The sequence below is a fragment of the Eremomyces bilateralis genome (assembly GCF_010015585.1).
Source record: "Eremomyces bilateralis CBS 781.70 unplaced genomic scaffold P152scaffold_2, whole genome shotgun sequence".
In the NCBI taxonomy this organism is placed as follows: Eukaryota; Fungi; Ascomycota; class Dothideomycetes; order Eremomycetales; family Eremomycetaceae; genus Eremomyces; species Eremomyces bilateralis.
In genome coordinates, this window is record NW_022985068.1 from 481,421 (window position 1) to 498,103 (window position 16,683).

Consider the following 16,683-nt stretch of genomic DNA (forward strand, 5'->3'; position numbering starts at 1 on the left):
CCATTGTGGATTCTTGGCGGATTTTATGGGCGATCGAATCTAGACCGCCTTAATATGATCCTACCACTAATATTTCAGATCTTTATTAGTAGTTTCATTTGAACTGATATTCCGACTTATTGGTTTGATTCCAGACGATGGTTGGCGCCTTACTGCTTCAAAGTTCAAACAGATACGAAGTATTCCAGCGGACTACAGCTACATGAAGTGCTAATGACGATCATGAGTTTGCGACTTGACCATAATCACAAATATATTTCTAAGAACAGTTTTGTTGATAACCAGTCTATCTGAGCGATTATAAAGACTTTGTTACATTTTCGACGTGTTAAATAAAAGTTCAGCATTCTATAATTCAATTGCACCGGTGTTGCTGAGTCTAGCCTCTACAATTTCCTTCGTTTCTCAGCATGTCACAACCACCATTACGACTCGCTCGTTCCGCACTCCGACACATCTCCAAGTCTCCCCGCTCCATAAACCCCTCGAGCTCTATACCTATGATCCGATCGTTTTCCTATAGCCACCGATACCTCGAACCAACCTCGTCCACCCGCCCCGAACCCCCTTCACAACCACCCGCGCGGGACGGACCCCCTCCCACCGACCTCGATAACCTGGACATCCTTAGCAACCTCCCACCCCCCAACACCGCCGTGAGTATCTGCCTCCCCGACGGCTTCGTCCTCAACGGCGGCGTCCGCGTCGAGAACTCTGGCATCATCCTCGTCGCCGGTGAAGCCTTCCGCTGGTATCCTACGCTCCCCTCCTCCTCCTCCTCCTCCTCCTCCTCCTCCTCCACCACACCATCACCGACAGCGCTCCCGAAGGACGGAGTCGGGAGGGTGGTGATCCCGGCGGCGGCATTCACGCTGCTCGAGCACGTGGCGCCGAAGCCGGACCTGCTGTTGCTGGGGACGGGGGAGCGGGTGCAGATGCTGGATCCGGCGACGAAGAACAGCGTGGCGGAGTTGGGGATCCGGTTGGAGGTGCTGGATACGAGGAATGCGGCGGCGCAGTTTTCGATGTTGGCGACGGAGAGGGGGGGGGATATGGTGGCGGCGATGATGGTGCCGTTGGGGTGGAAATGAAGGGTGACGGGCCTTGAACATAGGAGGACGAAGCTGGCGGATGCGCTTCTGAATGAAAGTATTGGATGTCACACGCGAGTCGCATTGACGTCCCCAAGCTGTCCCAAGCTGTGATCCAAGGCCGCTCTACTTGATATGAATCCAGGATGAAGTAGACAGCATGAACATGAAAGAATCACCATTCTATGTATCAGTACTGGGTATATCCCATATGAACCGAGGATCTAAACTCTGAACCTTTGGCGCCAGGCTTCCTAGATCATGCATCGCGGTACGCATTCCTTCGTTGAAGTGTCTTTACCAGCCTATCAGACTAGTCGAGTTATGTGTTCGGGTCGACTGCCAGCGTTTTCACCCTCTCGATCTCTAGTGAATTGGAATCGATCATCTTGACCCCTGCCTGCTCCATCTCCGCCTTCACCTGATCCCACAGATGCGGATCAACCGCCTTCGTTGCGTCGGCAATGACCACCGTTCCAAACCCTTCTTTCGCCGCGTGCAGGGCGGAGTACTTGACGCAGTAGTCCATCGCTAGACCCGCCACATAGACGTGCGTGATCTCTTTCTCTTTCAGCATCTTCGAGATCCCGCTGCGGTAAACGGTCGGGTTGACGAATAGATCGGCGAAGACGGAGTACATCTCGACACGTTCGTCTTGACCCTTCTCAATGATCTCGTCGAGTTTGGTTTGGTCAAGTTCTGGGGCTAGTTCGGCACCGGGGGTCCTTTGGACACAGTGGTCGGGCCATAACCTCGTCGCTGCCGACTCGGCGGGATTGAGGGGGTTTGTGATGGTAAAGAAGGATTCAAACGGCTTGTTGTTTGGATGGGGGTGATTTGATGCAAATGAGACGTGGTTTTTAGGATGCCAGTCCTTCGTAGCGATCTTCAATGTGAAGGGGAGATCCAATAATCTGTTAAGAACCGGGGCGATATCTCGCCCCCCTTTGACCGCGAGGGAGCCATTCTTGATGGAACATTTGGTTAGTACAAGTTATATTTAAGTTGACATGGCTCGGCGCTTACCGGCGGGCAGAAGTCCTCTTGAAAGTCGACTATCAGGAGAGCCGGATTGAACTTCGGTGGTTGACTCCCCATCGTGATCGCGGGCCTGAACATTGGCCTCCAAATGCTTAAGAAGAAATCGACCCCGATGATGTCTCAACTAACATTTGGGTAGCAAAGCAACTTATAGCGAAGGAGAAGTATTATAATTGCACAGCCCGAATATGCTCTTCACCGCAGGAAATGGGGAGTTGTGATTGGGCCACAGGACTTGAGACTTCCGTATCAGCTGTTCTGAGGCCCAAATTGGATAACGGTGTGTTGCTTAGCCTTGAGGTCACAATTGGCGGTGCTGAGAGTATGACACACCGCATTGATTGAACTAATTACAAGGTGGTCAAGAGTATATAATATCTGAATCAGGCAAACACAGCTCCGGATTGTGTTGGCGTTTGGCAACTAGTGTGTCATCATTGGCTTCCTATGGGCTGTGGATGCGGCTGCCTGGAATGCCTGAGGCAGAGACGGCTGCCCCCTGCAAGGATGCGGGCAGTGTGGCGTTTGTGGCTCAAAGCACAAGACAGGAACGGCAGGAACGCAGCCAGTCAGGTTACAGGACAGGAGTTCGCACGTGCAGTCAATCAGGTGACTAACTGACTATCTCTTAGCACATGCACAGACCATTTCCCCCAGAATATCCCCAGATGTCGATTTTCCACCGACGACAACATGCGCAAACGGTTCATGATCATCAAATATTTCTGATCACGTCCCTCGAGGACCCTCTCAACTAGCGGGCGGCATCATTTCACTGTGAAATAATTAAAAAATATATGTTTCAGGAGCAGTATACTGAACGAACGGCTTAATCCGCCCGGAGAACGCCATCATGGAGAATCCCGCAAACGCGACTGCAGACGGCAATGCCCGTACTCCTCAGAATCCCGCGCAATCGCCTTCGTCAGCAGCAAACCGTCGCCGTCCTGCACCTCAGGACTTTGGAGAACCCATTCGAAAAAAGTTGCACGCGTCTAGTCGCACTGGGCAAGCATGCGATCGTTGCAAGGTGAGTCGATTCGCATTGATTCATTTTTTAACGGTTCGAAATCGCGGGCAAAAGGAGATCTGAGGATACCCCTGAACCCCTGCGTATGAGATCTTGTGCAACATTACATATGTGTTTCAAAATAAAGTCGCTACGCGGTTCTATTCATTAACAAATTACTAGATCCGCAAGATGCGGTGCGACCCGAACACCTCGGGTTGCCAGAACTGCCTAGATGTAGGAACCCAGTGTCTGACCACAGATCGGATTACTGGTCGCGCCTGGATCCGGGGCATCGGCGACAAACTGGAAGAGGAGAACCGTATCCTCAAGTCTCGCATTGTCCAATATGAAACCCGGCTACGGGATTTGGGGGAGGACGTTCCTCCACTCATGATTGACATTGGTCATCCTGTACTCGCTGCGCTTCCAAGTCAACCAACAACCACCCTTGGTGCGCCAACCTCGGACTGGTCTTCTAACCCTCAAGGGGATCCGCTTGCAAGCGGGTCATACCCACATCCTAGTTTCGACACCAGCGTTCTCCCGGCGTTGAAGCAAGGCAAAGGGAACAACTACTTTGGTGTCACCTCCTCCTCAACTCTCAGCACCATCAAGGGGACTTCATTGTCCTTCTTTAGCATTGAGGTAGACATTGCAGACTTTATCCAAGACGATCCGGTTGAGCAGTCGTATGATTTCTTCCTGAAGGGAGTATTTGGTCTGGAAAAGCACGAAAAGCCACAGATGATATCCGTTGAGTCATCACGAATGTGTGCGGAAGGATTCTTTCGTGCAGTCAACCCATTCGCTCCTATCCTTCATAAACCGGACTTCATGAGACTTGTAAGTTGAGCTCTGATCCTAAATCCGCGGTCACTGACATATCTTCCAGCTCGATCGTATCCACTCGGACGAGAATGTGGAGCTGAAACCATCGGAAATCGTTTCGTATCATATGATGATCGCGAGCCTGAAGTTCCAGCAATCACTTCGAAATGGAGACAAAAACGACTTGAAGGAATCTCACGCCCACTATGCCTATTCTTTAGGGTTTGTGAGCCAGCTCGTTGGGGCCACAGAGATCTCCGGCGTGGCAGCCTTATGTATGATCTGCTTCTACCTTCGCAATCTACCTAAACCCGGGCCTGCCTGGTTAATGGCGAATTGGACATACTCTATTGCTATTGAACTGGGTGTTCATCGATCTGCGAAAGCTTGGGGCGAGTGCGAGCGCAAACTTGACTCGAATGAGATCGAGATGGGCAAGAGGGTATGGTGGTCACTCTACGCTCTGCTTGTCGCCCTCAGTGGAAGGTTGGGACGACCGATGCCGCTCCGTGACGAGGACTTTGACTGCGAGATCCCTGAGCCGCTGCACGACAATCTCCCCAACGAAGATCTTCCAGAAGATCGAAAATGCTCATTCCGCGTTGGCATTGTCACTTTCAAGATCGCTTCGCTCATGGCCAAGGTTTTCACCACCATTTATGCATTGCGTCCGCCAAACTATAACTACGAGCAGACCGTACTTGCCCTAGAAATGGAACTAGACCGGATCAAGAACGAACTTCATCCAACCCTGCACCCAGACAAGGCTGTCGAGGAAGATCGTGTCTTCGCTACTTATTGTCAATTATGGGATGCCGAGACCCGGCTCTTGATTCGCCATCCGGCCCGATGCGCGTCCATGGATTCCAAATACATTACGAACAACCTTCAAGTTTGCCTCACTACCGCTAATACTTTGCTGGATGTCATATGGACCATGCATGAGTTGAGGAGTTTAGACGTTGTCTGGATTGCCGTCACCTCCTATCTTTCGGGATTGTTCACGGCCTTGTTCGTGTACAGCCAACGGACCGAAGATATCCGTAATGACGAGTACGACCAACTTCGGAGCAACATGGAACGGTGGTTATACATGGTCGGCGAGATTGGAAAGATGCTCGAAAAGGTCCACCCCAACAAGACCGAAGGGACATATCCCCCCATGAGAATCCCCCCCGTCGAAACATCGGCCGAGAAGCTGCAGAAAACGATCAAGGGAATCATCCATGGTATCCTCAAGCAGATTCACGACCGCTTCAACAACAAGCACCAGCTCGAAGTCATCGCTCGGGACGCGCAAACACAGGCGCAGGCAGAGGCAGAAGCTGCACGGACAGATGCCCAACTCCCTACCGAAAACAACTCCGCAACGGGTACTAAATATGTCCCCTCAGCGGCACCATACACCCCTTACCCCGACCCTAGCGTCAGTCTCGGCGTCTCCTCCGCCGGCTACCCCTCCACCACCACCAACTACCCCATCTCCCCTTACCAAAATCCCGCCCCACCAGTCGACACCGCTCCTCCCCCACCTCCCAACGGCCCCCCGCAAATGTCTCTCGCCGAAGCGCTCGGGTCCTATACCTCCGGGGCGAATGGCCCACCGAATAACATGGGGTCCGCGATGTGGGACAACTTCACTAACACGGCGTTCGCTCCGAACATGGGGAACGAGTACCTATCCTCAGCGAACGCCCTGATGAACTTGGGGGCGAGGCAGATGCCGAACGGGACCACGGGGCCCACAGGCCCCACGTGGCCACAGAATGTGTACCGGCACGACGAGTGAATTGCAAGCGGCTGTCGCCGGTTGCAATAGGTCATAGAGCAGATCTCTGGCATGCAGGTGGATATGTGTGTAGATTTCCGGGCGTGGTTCGTTTTTCTTTCACCAGCATCGGCGCTGGAGGTTGTCTTTGAGCGATTTGTACTAGGAATGGCGTGGGGAAGGGTTTCTATTTATTGTGAGATGAAGATACCGTACTGGTGAGGCAGCTGAGCGCATTGCCGAAGGGTCCAATCCATTGGATACGCTTCTATTGAGGCTTACCTTACACTGTTGTAGAATTACAACCACGGCGGTAACTAAGCAACGGGCATCATGGTTCTTGCTACGGGTGGACAGGTTCGGAGTTATAAAACGCATATTGTTCACTGCTCGCATGGGAGGATGCCGATGAATATCTAGATTCATTCAAAAAAGTGTACAATCGAAGTAAAAATAAGAAACAATCCCACTCGTACGTAACCTTTTGCGTTCGCCGCCAACCGGGCACAAATTACGATTATCTTCCGTCCGGTAAGTTCCAAATTCTGCCGTTTCCCAATGTTTCGCCGTCGCTACCATTTCCAATCGCTACCGTTTCCAATCATCAACGGATGTCCAGGGCGCTCGCTTCATGTGCCTTGCCATCCGACCGTCTATGCGTCCAATACGCAAGACAGCGTCTGGTTCTCCAACGCTCACCTCCTGATCACCTCCGCCTGCTCGCCTTGGATGTTGCTCTGCGACGTCCGCATCCCCTCTCCCACTCGATGCGCCACCGTGCCGGTGCTCATCGGTCGCTCACCACTCCCTTCTGCCGGCACCTCGCCCTGCTTTCCAGATCCCGGTATCCCGCCCATCCCCTCTAGCCCACTCCGATCGGATACCGGGCTAATGCTCGTGCTCAGAATGCTGGTTTCCTCACTGTTGCCGGAAAACGGCATGCGCGTGGTCTGGCCCGGCCGGAGGTAGTGCTCGACGGGAGTTTTGTTAAAGGAGAATGCGGAGATGTCGTTCCGGTTCGGGACGTCCGTCTTCGCGCGCGGGTCGTCGTCGGATGGGGCGGTTTCGACGGAACGGCGGTAGTATTCACTCGGCGTCTTCGTTCCGCTGAAGTTACTGTAGGCTGACACATTGTACCGATCGCGATCAGGGTCTTCGGTCTTGGCGCGTGGATCGAGGTTATCGGCATGGAAGGATTGTAAGGGAGCTTGAGCGTGGGCGGGGGGCATGGGTTGCGAATAAATCGAGCTGTCCTGGTACGGCGAGAGGGTCGGGTGTGTTCGACCGGAGTCAGCGGATCCCGGATGCCGGGATGAGCGGCGAGGCACGGTAGGTCCGGATTGCGCACCGATGACGCTGGATGAGAAGACGGGCATTGGAGGCGGCGGGGAGCTGGAGCGGACACCGTATGGCTGCGCAGCTGCGCTGGTCTTACTGGGTGCTCGACTAGGCATATGTAATGAAGAGCCGGAACTGATTGGGGCGAGAATAGGAGGTTGCGAAGAGTTCGCGCCTTGGTAAGGACGCGGTGGCATGCTCGCATTAAACGCATCATCGTCCCTAGAGACACGCGGAGAGTCGTAATCGGAATAAGAGTGCATGCTTCTCGCTGCGCCGGCCGTGGCATCCAGCTCATCCCCGCCTCTCGGCGCTTCGTCCGTGCTATCAAGCGTCATTGTCCTCCTTCGTTGGGTTGGAGTCCCAGCTTCCAGATCCGGATCATCCCGATAGCGCACCTGCGCCTCATCCTCCTCGTCCAGGTTCATCATCGCGATAGCAGCAGGTTTACTCCGTACAACCTCGAAGCCTTTGTGCTTAGGTTTGCTCCATGGCCATGTTTGTCCTCCGCTAGTACCACCCATCCCAACGAGTCCCCTGAACCAGCCGGCCGCACTGCTAGCCGGACTGGTCGGATCAGCCGGACCGGTCTTCAATCTTCGGGTTGGCGTAGATGACAAGGCCGGGCCACGCTGTACGCCATAGTAGAAGTCCGCCTCGCGGATCGCATAATCGGTAGTACGACGCTGATCGCCTGCGATACTCGGCTCCTGCATGTATCCTTGGGATACTATCGAATTTCGACGTCCTAGTGTATTTCCCCCTGGGCCACTTGGTGAGAAGGATATGGAGGTGGAAGAGTGTAGATCACCCGTGGATGAGTCGTCGCGAGCCATTGCAAGTGAGAATTCATCTTGCTGACGGATGGAACCGTCCGCAGATGTTCCTGACTCGCGCTGAGTGGGCGTTTGAGGCGACTTCGATGAGCCCGCCACGGGGCTAATTTCAAGTGTAGGGCGACGGGCTCGCGGAGGGCGATAATACGGATCAACGTGTTCACCCGATGGCTTCCCACCGCTGCTTACAGTCGGTCGCCGGGCTCCAGCCACTGCCGCCACGGATGGTGCTGAGCTGCCCGCGATGAAGTTGAAGGGGCTCTGCGCCCCACCGGGAGTAATATCGCCTTGACTGGATCGATCAACAGTGAGATGCTGCTGCAAGAGGACGCCAGAGCTAGCAGAGAGGCTACGAGAGCGAGCGTCCATCGCAGATTTCGGTTCGTGTTCTGAAGCTAACATCGCTGCATCGGACTGCTCGGAGCGACGCACTTGCTTACGATGGCGCTTAGAAAGCTGCCGCATACCGAAGACCTTGGAAAGGCCACCACGCTCGTCGCGTCCTGCTCCAAGGAGGCGGGCAAATACTTCGATAAGAGTCTGCAGAGCATTGAGGAAGAACCCGAAGGCAAGCACGATGGCATGTAGGAGGAGGATTACATAGCCAATCCATCCCTTCACCCCTTCCGAAACGTCGAGAGTTGGAACGAATGCGACGCTTAGGAGGATAGCAGAAAGTCGGAAGACGGAGAAGAAGGTATGGTAGGCCGTCATGGAAGTCGGAGATTGGAAGGGACGAAAAGCATGCAATGTCAAGAGGAATATGACCTCGCATATAGCAAGGACGACAATTTGGGCGATACCAGAGGGTTGGATCGCGCCAATTGCAATGCCCCGAATGCTGTTGAGAACGACCGGGATGAATGCAAAAGGAGCGGCTTCGTCGGAGTAGGTGTTGTACAATGGTCCATAAAGTAGCAGCGTAGGGAGATGGTCAAAAAGCTGAACGCGCGGCCGGGTCGCGAAGATGAGGCGGAAAATCCAGATCGCAGATATAACAACAAGGACCAGAAGGACCACGGCCATGGCGGTGACTGCAGCTTGAGAATGTGGTGCAACGACGAGCTGGAAAAGCGTAAGGGAGACAATCGGGAGGAAGAAGAAATTGAACACCACTCGGACCATGTTCCCCAGGGTGAACGGGAGGTTCTTGCTCTGCCGATCGACATCCTGCGAGCCCCTCCACCGGGCATGGAGCGACCGGATCAAGAATCCCAGTTGGCAAAGGAGGATCACCGCTCCAAGAATCACGGCAAACCAGATGGCCATGCTCGTCCAGATGTCCTCATCTTCGCTGACGCCGACGACCTGTCCCAAAGCAGAGAGGCCGAACGTTGCGTTCACCACATACACATCGTCTACTAAACTCTGCGCCCCCGGGCCATTGCTTGCGAAGCTCCGATTGAAAACCAACGCCGACCACGAAGCCTTGCTGATCACCGGCTGGAAGAACCCAGGATAGTTCAGGGTTAAGCTGCCTGCAAGCACGATGAACTGGATGTACTGTAGACAATCGCCAAAGCCCGGAGTAACCAGCCTCAGCACATCGCCGTCTCGTCCGTAGTTGCTGGTCCAATGAAACGGGTCGGGCGAGCTCCATGGACTAAAGCATGCTGCCGTCACCGTCGAAATGGCCATGAGTACTAGAATCGCTGCCGGTACATATGTGAGCGTATCAGAGATCGTTCGTCCCAGTGAAGGTGTAACATTGGCGGTGACACAAGCCAAAGACGGAGCGCCCAGATCACCCGACTGAACCCAAATTCGAGTGCTAAAGGTCGAAAATGCGTACGTCGAGAAGAATTTATGGGAGACCGAGAACGACGGGAGTTCGTGGGGATTTGATCCGTTCTGGAAGAACGCAGGAGCAATAGGGCATGCCTCGTCCCGAACATAATCGCAAAACGGTGCCGGGTGGGACACCCAAGGCGTAAAGGTCAACACCTTCGCCTCGGAAAAGATGGTGGAATAGTAGTTGTTCGTTTCCGAGACGTTGAGGATCTTCCCCGCCGGGCTGCCCGGATCCTTCCACGCGGGGTCCGTCGGCGGAGGCAGCTCCCCAACGTATGCTTGGCCGGTGACGTTCCCATACACGGTCAGGTCGAGGGAGTTCTCGTCGTTGGTGGCGTTGAAAGTTGCGGAGAAGAAATGGGGAACGAATTGAAGTGGTTTGGGGTCTCCACTGCTGATCATCCCTGGCGGGAGGCAGTTCTCGAAGGCGAGGAAGGCAGCGTTGGTGCGCGGGATCGCTGTCGAGAGGATCGATAATGCTATCACCAGCATGAAGTGCCATCGTAGAGGCATCCTCCTCTTGAACGACAAGCCGCGTAGCGTCGAGTCGCATCTCTCCATACGACTCCGTCCATTCCCGCTCCACCGTCTCCTCTTCTTCACCAGTAAGTCATGGTATATCTCCATATTCCTCAGTGCCTCCGCATTCTTGCGCGCATTTTGTCCGGGCAAGTCGTACGCGTGGACTCGTGGAGTGGTTCGGGTTTCCAGGCTTCCAGGCTTCCAGCACTTTGTGACTCGCGAGATCGGTCTCTTCCGCCTCTGTCCAGCAGCTTCGACAGCTCCCGACCGAATGGATATACGTGGAATAATAGCGAATGTCCGAAAAGATAGCGGTAGAATCAAAATCCAGAAGGCTGCAGAAGCAAAACCCTCAAATTTCGTGGTGTCGTCGTGGTTGGGAAAAGCTATGGCGTTGAAGGTTTTCGTGGTAGTTTCCCGTCGCAGATGCGCCGTCTGAGCCGCAGCGGTTCAAAGCGCCGTTGGGCTGACGTCGGGACCTTACTCCTTGTCTTAATAAGCTCCTAATAATTGGGTGGCTTGGGATGGGCGTCGGAGCTGCATAGGCTACAGCAACCGCAACCGCACGACAAATCGATACGCGGGCGCAATAATAATTGGAGTGGTTAGACCGTGAGTGACACCGGTGTGCTGACAGCACGACGATGCTGGGCGTTTCAGGTCACGTTGAAAACCAGATATTGGGAACGGAGGGAATGAATTCGAGTATTCGATATTCAACGTCTCTGCTGTACCCAATCGCGAAAGCATCCACTCCCCGGTTGAAGCAGAAAACACAAATTGGACAGCAGAGAGGCGACGGATCCGGATCGGATATGGATCAGACAATCGTGGGATCTTGACGGCATCCGATGACCGCATCTGGGAGGTCGGGAACGGCGTTGTAGATCAGTGAGGCTGGCTTGGGCGAATTGGGTGCCTCTCGTGGATCAATTAAAAGACGATCTTTAATAATGCTCGATCTAATTTGCTTGCGATGGCCGAAGTCCTCTATCACCGTCAAGGATGCTTGGGTGAGGGGAGGGAGCAAATATCGACACCTCTCCGTCAAAGTCACCATGTTCTAGCTGAAAGGTGAAGTCTCACATCGGGTCTTCGAAATATCGAGTTCTATGTGACACCGATTCCCCGGTTGTGCTACAGAACTTCGAGCGTACATGTTGTGTATCCCAAGGCCTTTCGTGTCATCGCATCATGGCCCTCCAGCTCATCGGACGCGTGGAGCGTTGCCAGACTGGCAGGAGTCGATATCCTCCATGAAAGCAAAAACATGTCGTGAACAGTTGAGCACTCCCTGGTTTCGTAATTTACTTGAAAAAGAACCCTTGGGGTGGCTGTGAAGATCGCCGGTGATGCTATTTTTGACAATGCCTTGCTTTCGTCCATCGAAGGGCTATTGGCCCACTACTCCCTTGTGCATCCGATTGGGTTCCAGACAAATACGGTATAAGCTTATAGCATGCGGATCTCAGTGCCCAGTTATGAGGAACCTTTGCCATTAAGGTGATTTTGATCAATGAAACGCATTGGTACGTATCGTATCCAATGTCTCTGGAACCTGAATGGACTCTAGGGCAGGAGGTGAATGATCAAGCTGGTTTCAATCTTGCAAAGGGTACGCGGTTCGCGAGGGAAACAACCACGCAGCTTTTAACAGACAATAGTCTCTATTCATCCCACCACCACACTAGATTCGAGGTAATTCTACATGAGACACAGGGTGCATGCATCCATCTCCCGCAGGCAAAAGGAAACGGGTTCTATACAAATTTTCTAGGGACCCAAACATCCCTCGACGTTTCTATGTCCACCGGTAATCGGGCTTGACAAAGTCTGCAAAGGTCTTGGGATCCTCAGCAACGGCGTGGTGGTGGTCGTCATGGCCGTCTATTATCGACTGTCAGCGTTCTGGATGATGGACAAAGGGTTGGGCTCGTGACTTACGCTCATCATGGTGGGCATGCTCGTCTTCCGTGGGTCCGAGATAGTTCATCTTGTAGACGCTCCCGCATTCGGGGCAGCGCTCGATCGGGCGTTCGCGGGAGATCTATCCAAGTTAGTTCCCGTGACTTTATGTTGACTATGGAAGAAGGCATCACTTACGACGAGCCACTTCACACCGTGAGAGTCAACAGGGAACCCAGTGCACCCAGCATACTGCTCGTCGCCGAACGAGTTGACGGTGATCGGGTCCTCCATCGTGCCTGTAAAGATTTGCGTTAGAAAGCTGCGTTTATATTATAGCATGGTCTGGCGATTTTCAATCCACATTGATAATTGATAATGCTCAACCTTGGAAGCACACCAATGTCTTGAAAACGGATGCACTTACCCAGTCGGCTTGCGTCCAACGGCGTCATATCGAAGATATCCACGCCCTCCATCTTTCCAAGAACCTCCAATCGCTCCAGACCGGTGGACTGTTCGATATCGGTGGGGAACTTGCCAGCCTCAACGCCAGGTCCGTAGAGATCATGCTCGCTTCGGATTTCTATACACGGAGTGAGTTAGAGCTTGTTCTGATAGGAATCGTTTGCGAGTCTCGTGGGAGGCATCGAAGACTGTGGAGCAATGCCTACCTTCGAACTTCTTGTAGGTTTTGGCTGGCTTGCCGGCCTCCGCGTCACCTATTGAACGATTGGTCGTCAGCAACAGTCATGATAGTCTTCGCGCTTGTAGCCCTTCCACGCTTCCATCAAGCCCCCAACACCATCCTTTGCTCGTCCAAACCCTTCCGCAACTTCCTCGGCATCACATTTGACTCGTGAAGGCTTCAATGGCCATCCTCCCTCTTATCCCCCACCTCGTCTTGTTTCCATGGGCATCCTCAACCCGTATATGACCAATAAAACCATCGCTACTCACATCTGGCGGCCACCTGGCTGAACTGGCGTCCGGAAACGACAGCAACAGCCTTCGTGCTCCTCGCGGCCATTGCGGCCCGGGGTGCCGAGCATACCGCGCGTCGGATGAGGGATTGCATCGTGGATATCGAACTGAAGTCGATGGAGGAGCGGAGATTCCGAATTGGTGGTGATGGGTTGCTGGCAGAAGGTGAGCCTGGAACAATGTGAGGTGAGCTGGACTAATTGATTGAGGTCGGGAGAGCCAGGCGCAGAGCTCGGTTGCTGCGCCAAGAGATCGGGTTCTGTTGGTGGTGTGACGCTGTGACAGACTTGATCTTGATGCCTTATTGATGCCTCAGCCTCACCCTCACGCCTTATCTGATCGCACGTCACGTTATTCAGATTCCACATTCTAATTCTAATTGTGTTGTATCACTGTCACTTTCGTCAACTCGGGTTCGAATTTTGATTCCTTCCATTCAACATGAAGCATCTAAACCCGGGTGTATTCGACCCTGTGGTTGTGAAAAAGGACGAAATATGCTGCAAGGACACAATCTCTATATCATCTTGATACCACTCCGCAGTCCTCCTTTTGAGCTCCTCTTTGGACTTCGGCGGATCGGCCTTCCACCACTCCATCCAGGCATTAACAAGCCGAAGAGCGTTCAAAAGGCGATTCGGCTGCTCTGAACGTCGGAGCATCGCGTTATTAGTTATACGCTGCCATGTCACCGAGGCTATAATGGCACCGTGCAATGAATGCTTCAATGGCGGAGGCTAATTGCTCTCGCCCGCCGAAACCCAGAAATTGAATTCGCGTAGACGCGGTGGGGTTTTGAAAAGTATTAGACTCTGCGACTTCCTGAAGGGAAGCAAAAGTAACAAGCGCAGTCCGATACCTTTTAAGGGTGGTCGGCTTCCACCCGATACAGAAATAAACGATATAGCACTCGATTGTCTCTTGTATCATTGATGGGATACTGCCCGTAGGGTCCGTTTGAAACCTGTCGGTTCGAAATATCGTCTCAATGTATCTCGCTGAATCATCGTACTCATTCGACGACAGCATACAAATGGCTGTGATAGGATCGGCCATGCTGAAGATACCTAGAGCGAGCTAGGTACGGAGTGCCAAAACACCAGCACTCCTAGACTCGTGTGAGCACCTTCTGTGCCGCGACATGAGAGAAAGAAATAGAGAAGAGGAGAAATAGTCGTCCTCGCTCGACAGAGGTATCCCACCAACAAGGCTGGGCTGAGATGCCGTTTCTAGTACAGCCTCATGAACCCGAGGAGGCTCTCCCATAGCCCAAAAGCGAGGTTGCTACGCCATGGGCTCAAATCAGTGCTCGCCAGTTGGTCCATTTGATAGTTAGCGGCAACAGCTTTTCACTAACATTGTTCGCTTACCAGGTATTATCGAGGAGAAATAACAGAAGAAAAACGGAGCAAACTGGTAAGGGTACTTCAAGCAAGGGAAGCTTGGTTTGACTTGGGCATGAAGCAACAGGTAATTAGCTGTGGTCTTTGAAGCGTTGGCGCACCGAAATGATATGTACTGGTATCCAATATGATATTTAGTCAACAATAAAAGCATCGAACGTTGTTGCACGATATCGAGTACTTCGCCCTCCGCTACTTCGAACAAGCGTCCCGCTGCAACGCCGCATAGGTCCCCTTCGCCGATGCCTCCCGAAGCGAGCCATCCCCAGACAAGGCGCCCCCAAGATTCTGAATCATACCCACCACGACTACATCATCCGTCGGATCGATCCAGAACCACGTGCCGAACGCCCCGCCCCAGTAGAAGCTGCCCTCCGGCATGCTTTGCTTGGACGCCGGCCCATCCAAGATGATGGCAAAGTCCAGGCCGAATCCCGTGCCCGGGCTGCGCGCGGCGCCCACGCCGCCGTTTACGATCGCTACGCCCTCGGCCAAGACGTTGGTGTGCATCAGCTTGACGGTGCTCGTGTTGAGGTAGCGCGTGCCCTCGAACTCGCCGCCGTTGAGCACCATTTGGCTGAAGCGCCAGTAGTCTTCGGCCGTGGAGTAGAGGCCGCCGGAAGGGGAGAGACGCGTGGGTTTGGATGTCGCTATTCCGGAGCCGAACGGGGAAGAGATGGTTGTGACGCGGCCGCCGATCGCGGAGTGGAGCGCGGAAACGCGGTTAATCTTGCATGGATCGACCCAGAAGCCGGTGTCCTTTAAGCCGAGGGGTCGGAATAGGCGTTCCTCCATGAAGTCGGACAGGTCCTTGCCCGCCCATTTCTCGATCAAGTAACCTTGGATTTCAACGCCCGGCCCATATCGCCAATCCGTTCCTGGCTGGAACGCTAGTTGGCCCGCTACTAGCGGAGGGATGATCGTTTGCAGCGTTGAACTGTTGACCGTAAGCTGGGCAGGAAACCCGGCTGAGTGGCTCATTAGCTGAGCCATAGTCATCGGGGTCTTCTGCGGCACCAGGGAACCATTCGCCTCCCGGACCTGAAGGTCTGCAAATTCGGGGATGTGCTTCGAGACTGGATCATCCAACTTCCATTTCCCTTCCTCATAGAACATCATCATTGACACACCGACGACGGGCTTAGTCATTGACATGATGGAGAAAATCGAGTCCTTCTCTACCGGAGTTTTCGTGGCTGCGGAGGCATTCAACACCCCGTAGGCATCATGGCTCACAATCTCGCCGTGACGAGCAACCAGAGTGACAACGCCGGCGCCTTTACCATCGTCCACCCACTGGTGCATCGCGGCATTCAGGGCTGCGATCCCCTCCTTAGTGAAGCCCTGAATAGTAGCATTTCCCGCCTGCAGTTGGGATGAAACTAAGGTGAGGGAGGAAAGGAGGGTTACGAGGTGTTTGAGATAACCCATGATGGTACCACCTCGTTCTATTAATTAATAAGTCTCTACTTGGAAACCTAGAAAGAGCGACTTGAGGGGCAAACGAATGACAAAGAAGAGAAAATGAGACGACCTGTTGAAGAAGGATCGGATAAAAACGAGACATGGCGGCAGGAATGAAGTACTTAACGTGTGTAAAAGAACGGGTAACTATAGAGATACAACACTTTAGAGTAAATGGAGGCGAGATTTGACAACGAACGAGCGAATATAGAAATAGGTCGATCGATTGGATTTTCGGTCGACTTGTACTATACATGAAGCATAATTCATCTGGATTCGTAGTACTATATTCGACTCGGGTGGTTAGCGAATCGGACTGATGCCAAGGACGTGCCAACAAGCAAAGCCGTAATATCTTGGTCTGCTTCCATACATCGGATATTTCGGATATAGGGATCGGACCATTCTACTTTACTTCCTGGCAATGTGCAAATAAATCAAGAGCACAATACCTTCTGCTAGATATCACGCCGATTAGCTCCTCCACCGCTATTCGACCATTTTGAAGCTAGACGCTCACACCGCGATGGATGCCAGACACGTGCTCGGTTCAACGAGGACTAGACACAGAAACGAAGGGACAAGGCCGGCAATCTCAGGAGTCTGTGAATGGAAGCTTACCGACTCGGTAGACACAAGTGCTTCTAAGCGCCGTGATGCAGACCTCATCTTGGTTGACATCTCCATCTCCCATTCGCTC

The 16,683-nt window shown here is 53.2% G+C and overlaps 5 protein-coding genes across 5 annotated transcripts; 1 reads left to right on the forward strand and 4 right to left on the reverse strand.

Moving 5' to 3' along the window:
• Positions 1-268: 268 nt before the first annotated feature.
• P152DRAFT_504912 (Isochorismatase hydrolase) lies at positions 269-2,529 on the reverse strand. The gene is made up of 3 exons (XM_033682401.1): positions 2,118-2,529; positions 1,486-2,058; positions 269-617 (listed from the first exon to the last, which is right to left on the reverse strand). The coding sequence occupies exons 1-3, from the start codon at positions 2,208-2,210 to the stop codon at positions 570-572; spliced, it is 714 nt and encodes a 237-aa protein (XP_033537804.1). The 5' UTR covers positions 2,211-2,529; the 3' UTR covers positions 269-569.
• Positions 2,530-3,018: 489 nt separating this feature from the next.
• P152DRAFT_113110 (uncharacterized protein) lies at positions 3,019-5,832 on the forward strand. The gene is made up of 3 exons (XM_033673645.1): positions 3,019-3,273; positions 3,325-3,987; positions 4,037-5,832. Exons 2-3 carry the CDS (start codon positions 3,334-3,336, stop codon positions 5,759-5,761), a joined length of 2,379 nt encoding a protein of 792 aa, XP_033537805.1. The 5' UTR covers positions 3,019-3,273; positions 3,325-3,333; the 3' UTR covers positions 5,762-5,832.
• Positions 5,833-6,301: 469 nt separating this feature from the next.
• Positions 6,302-10,690, reverse strand: P152DRAFT_113039 (uncharacterized protein). The gene has a single exon (XM_033673644.1). It carries the CDS (start codon positions 10,330-10,332, stop codon positions 6,436-6,438), a length of 3,897 nt encoding a protein of 1,298 aa, XP_033537806.1. The 5' UTR covers positions 10,333-10,690; the 3' UTR covers positions 6,302-6,435.
• Positions 10,691-12,028: 1,338 nt separating this feature from the next.
• On the reverse strand, positions 12,029-13,162 carry P152DRAFT_470219 (cytochrome c oxidase subunit VB; the record flags this gene model as incomplete). Its single annotated transcript, XM_033680953.1, has 6 exons — positions 12,029-12,114; positions 12,172-12,274; positions 12,331-12,431; positions 12,560-12,718; positions 12,807-12,854; positions 13,093-13,162. The coding sequence occupies 6 exons, from the start codon at positions 13,160-13,162 to the stop codon at positions 12,029-12,031; spliced, it is 567 nt and encodes a 188-aa protein (XP_033537807.1).
• A 1,129-nt stretch (positions 13,163-14,291) lies between these two features.
• On the reverse strand, positions 14,292-16,276 carry P152DRAFT_113120 (beta-lactamase/transpeptidase-like protein). Its single transcript, XM_033673646.1, has one exon. The coding sequence runs from the start codon at positions 15,948-15,950 to the stop codon at positions 14,712-14,714; it is 1,239 nt and encodes a 412-aa protein (XP_033537808.1). The 5' UTR covers positions 15,951-16,276; the 3' UTR covers positions 14,292-14,711.
• Positions 16,277-16,683: the final 407 nt, after the last annotated feature.

Excerpts from the sequence above, each read along its gene's own strand:
- P152DRAFT_504912 (XM_033682401.1), bottom strand. The coding sequence starts at position 2,210 with ATGTTCAGGCCCGCGATCACGATGGGGAGTCAACCACCGAAGTTCAAT. Across the intron at positions 2,059-2,117 it reads AAGAGGACTTCTGCCCGCCG|AATGGCTCCCTCGCGGTCAA; the intron begins GTAAGCGCCGAG and ends TGTTCCATCAAG. Across the intron at positions 618-1,485 it reads CGGAGATGGAGCAGGCAGGG|GTTATCGAGGTCGGTGGGAG; the intron begins GTCAAGATGATC and ends AAGGATGTCCAG.
- P152DRAFT_113110 (XM_033673645.1), top strand. The coding sequence starts at position 3,334 with ATGCGGTGCGACCCGAACACCTCGGGTTGCCAGAACTGCCTAGATGTA. Across the intron at positions 3,988-4,036 it reads AACCGGACTTCATGAGACTT|CTCGATCGTATCCACTCGGA; the intron begins GTAAGTTGAGCT and ends CATATCTTCCAG.
- P152DRAFT_113039 (XM_033673644.1), bottom strand. The coding sequence starts at position 10,332 with ATGGAGATATACCATGACTTACTGGTGAAGAAGAGGAGACGGTGGAGC.
- P152DRAFT_113120 (XM_033673646.1), bottom strand. The coding sequence starts at position 15,950 with ATGGGTTATCTCAAACACCTCGTAACCCTCCTTTCCTCCCTCACCTTA.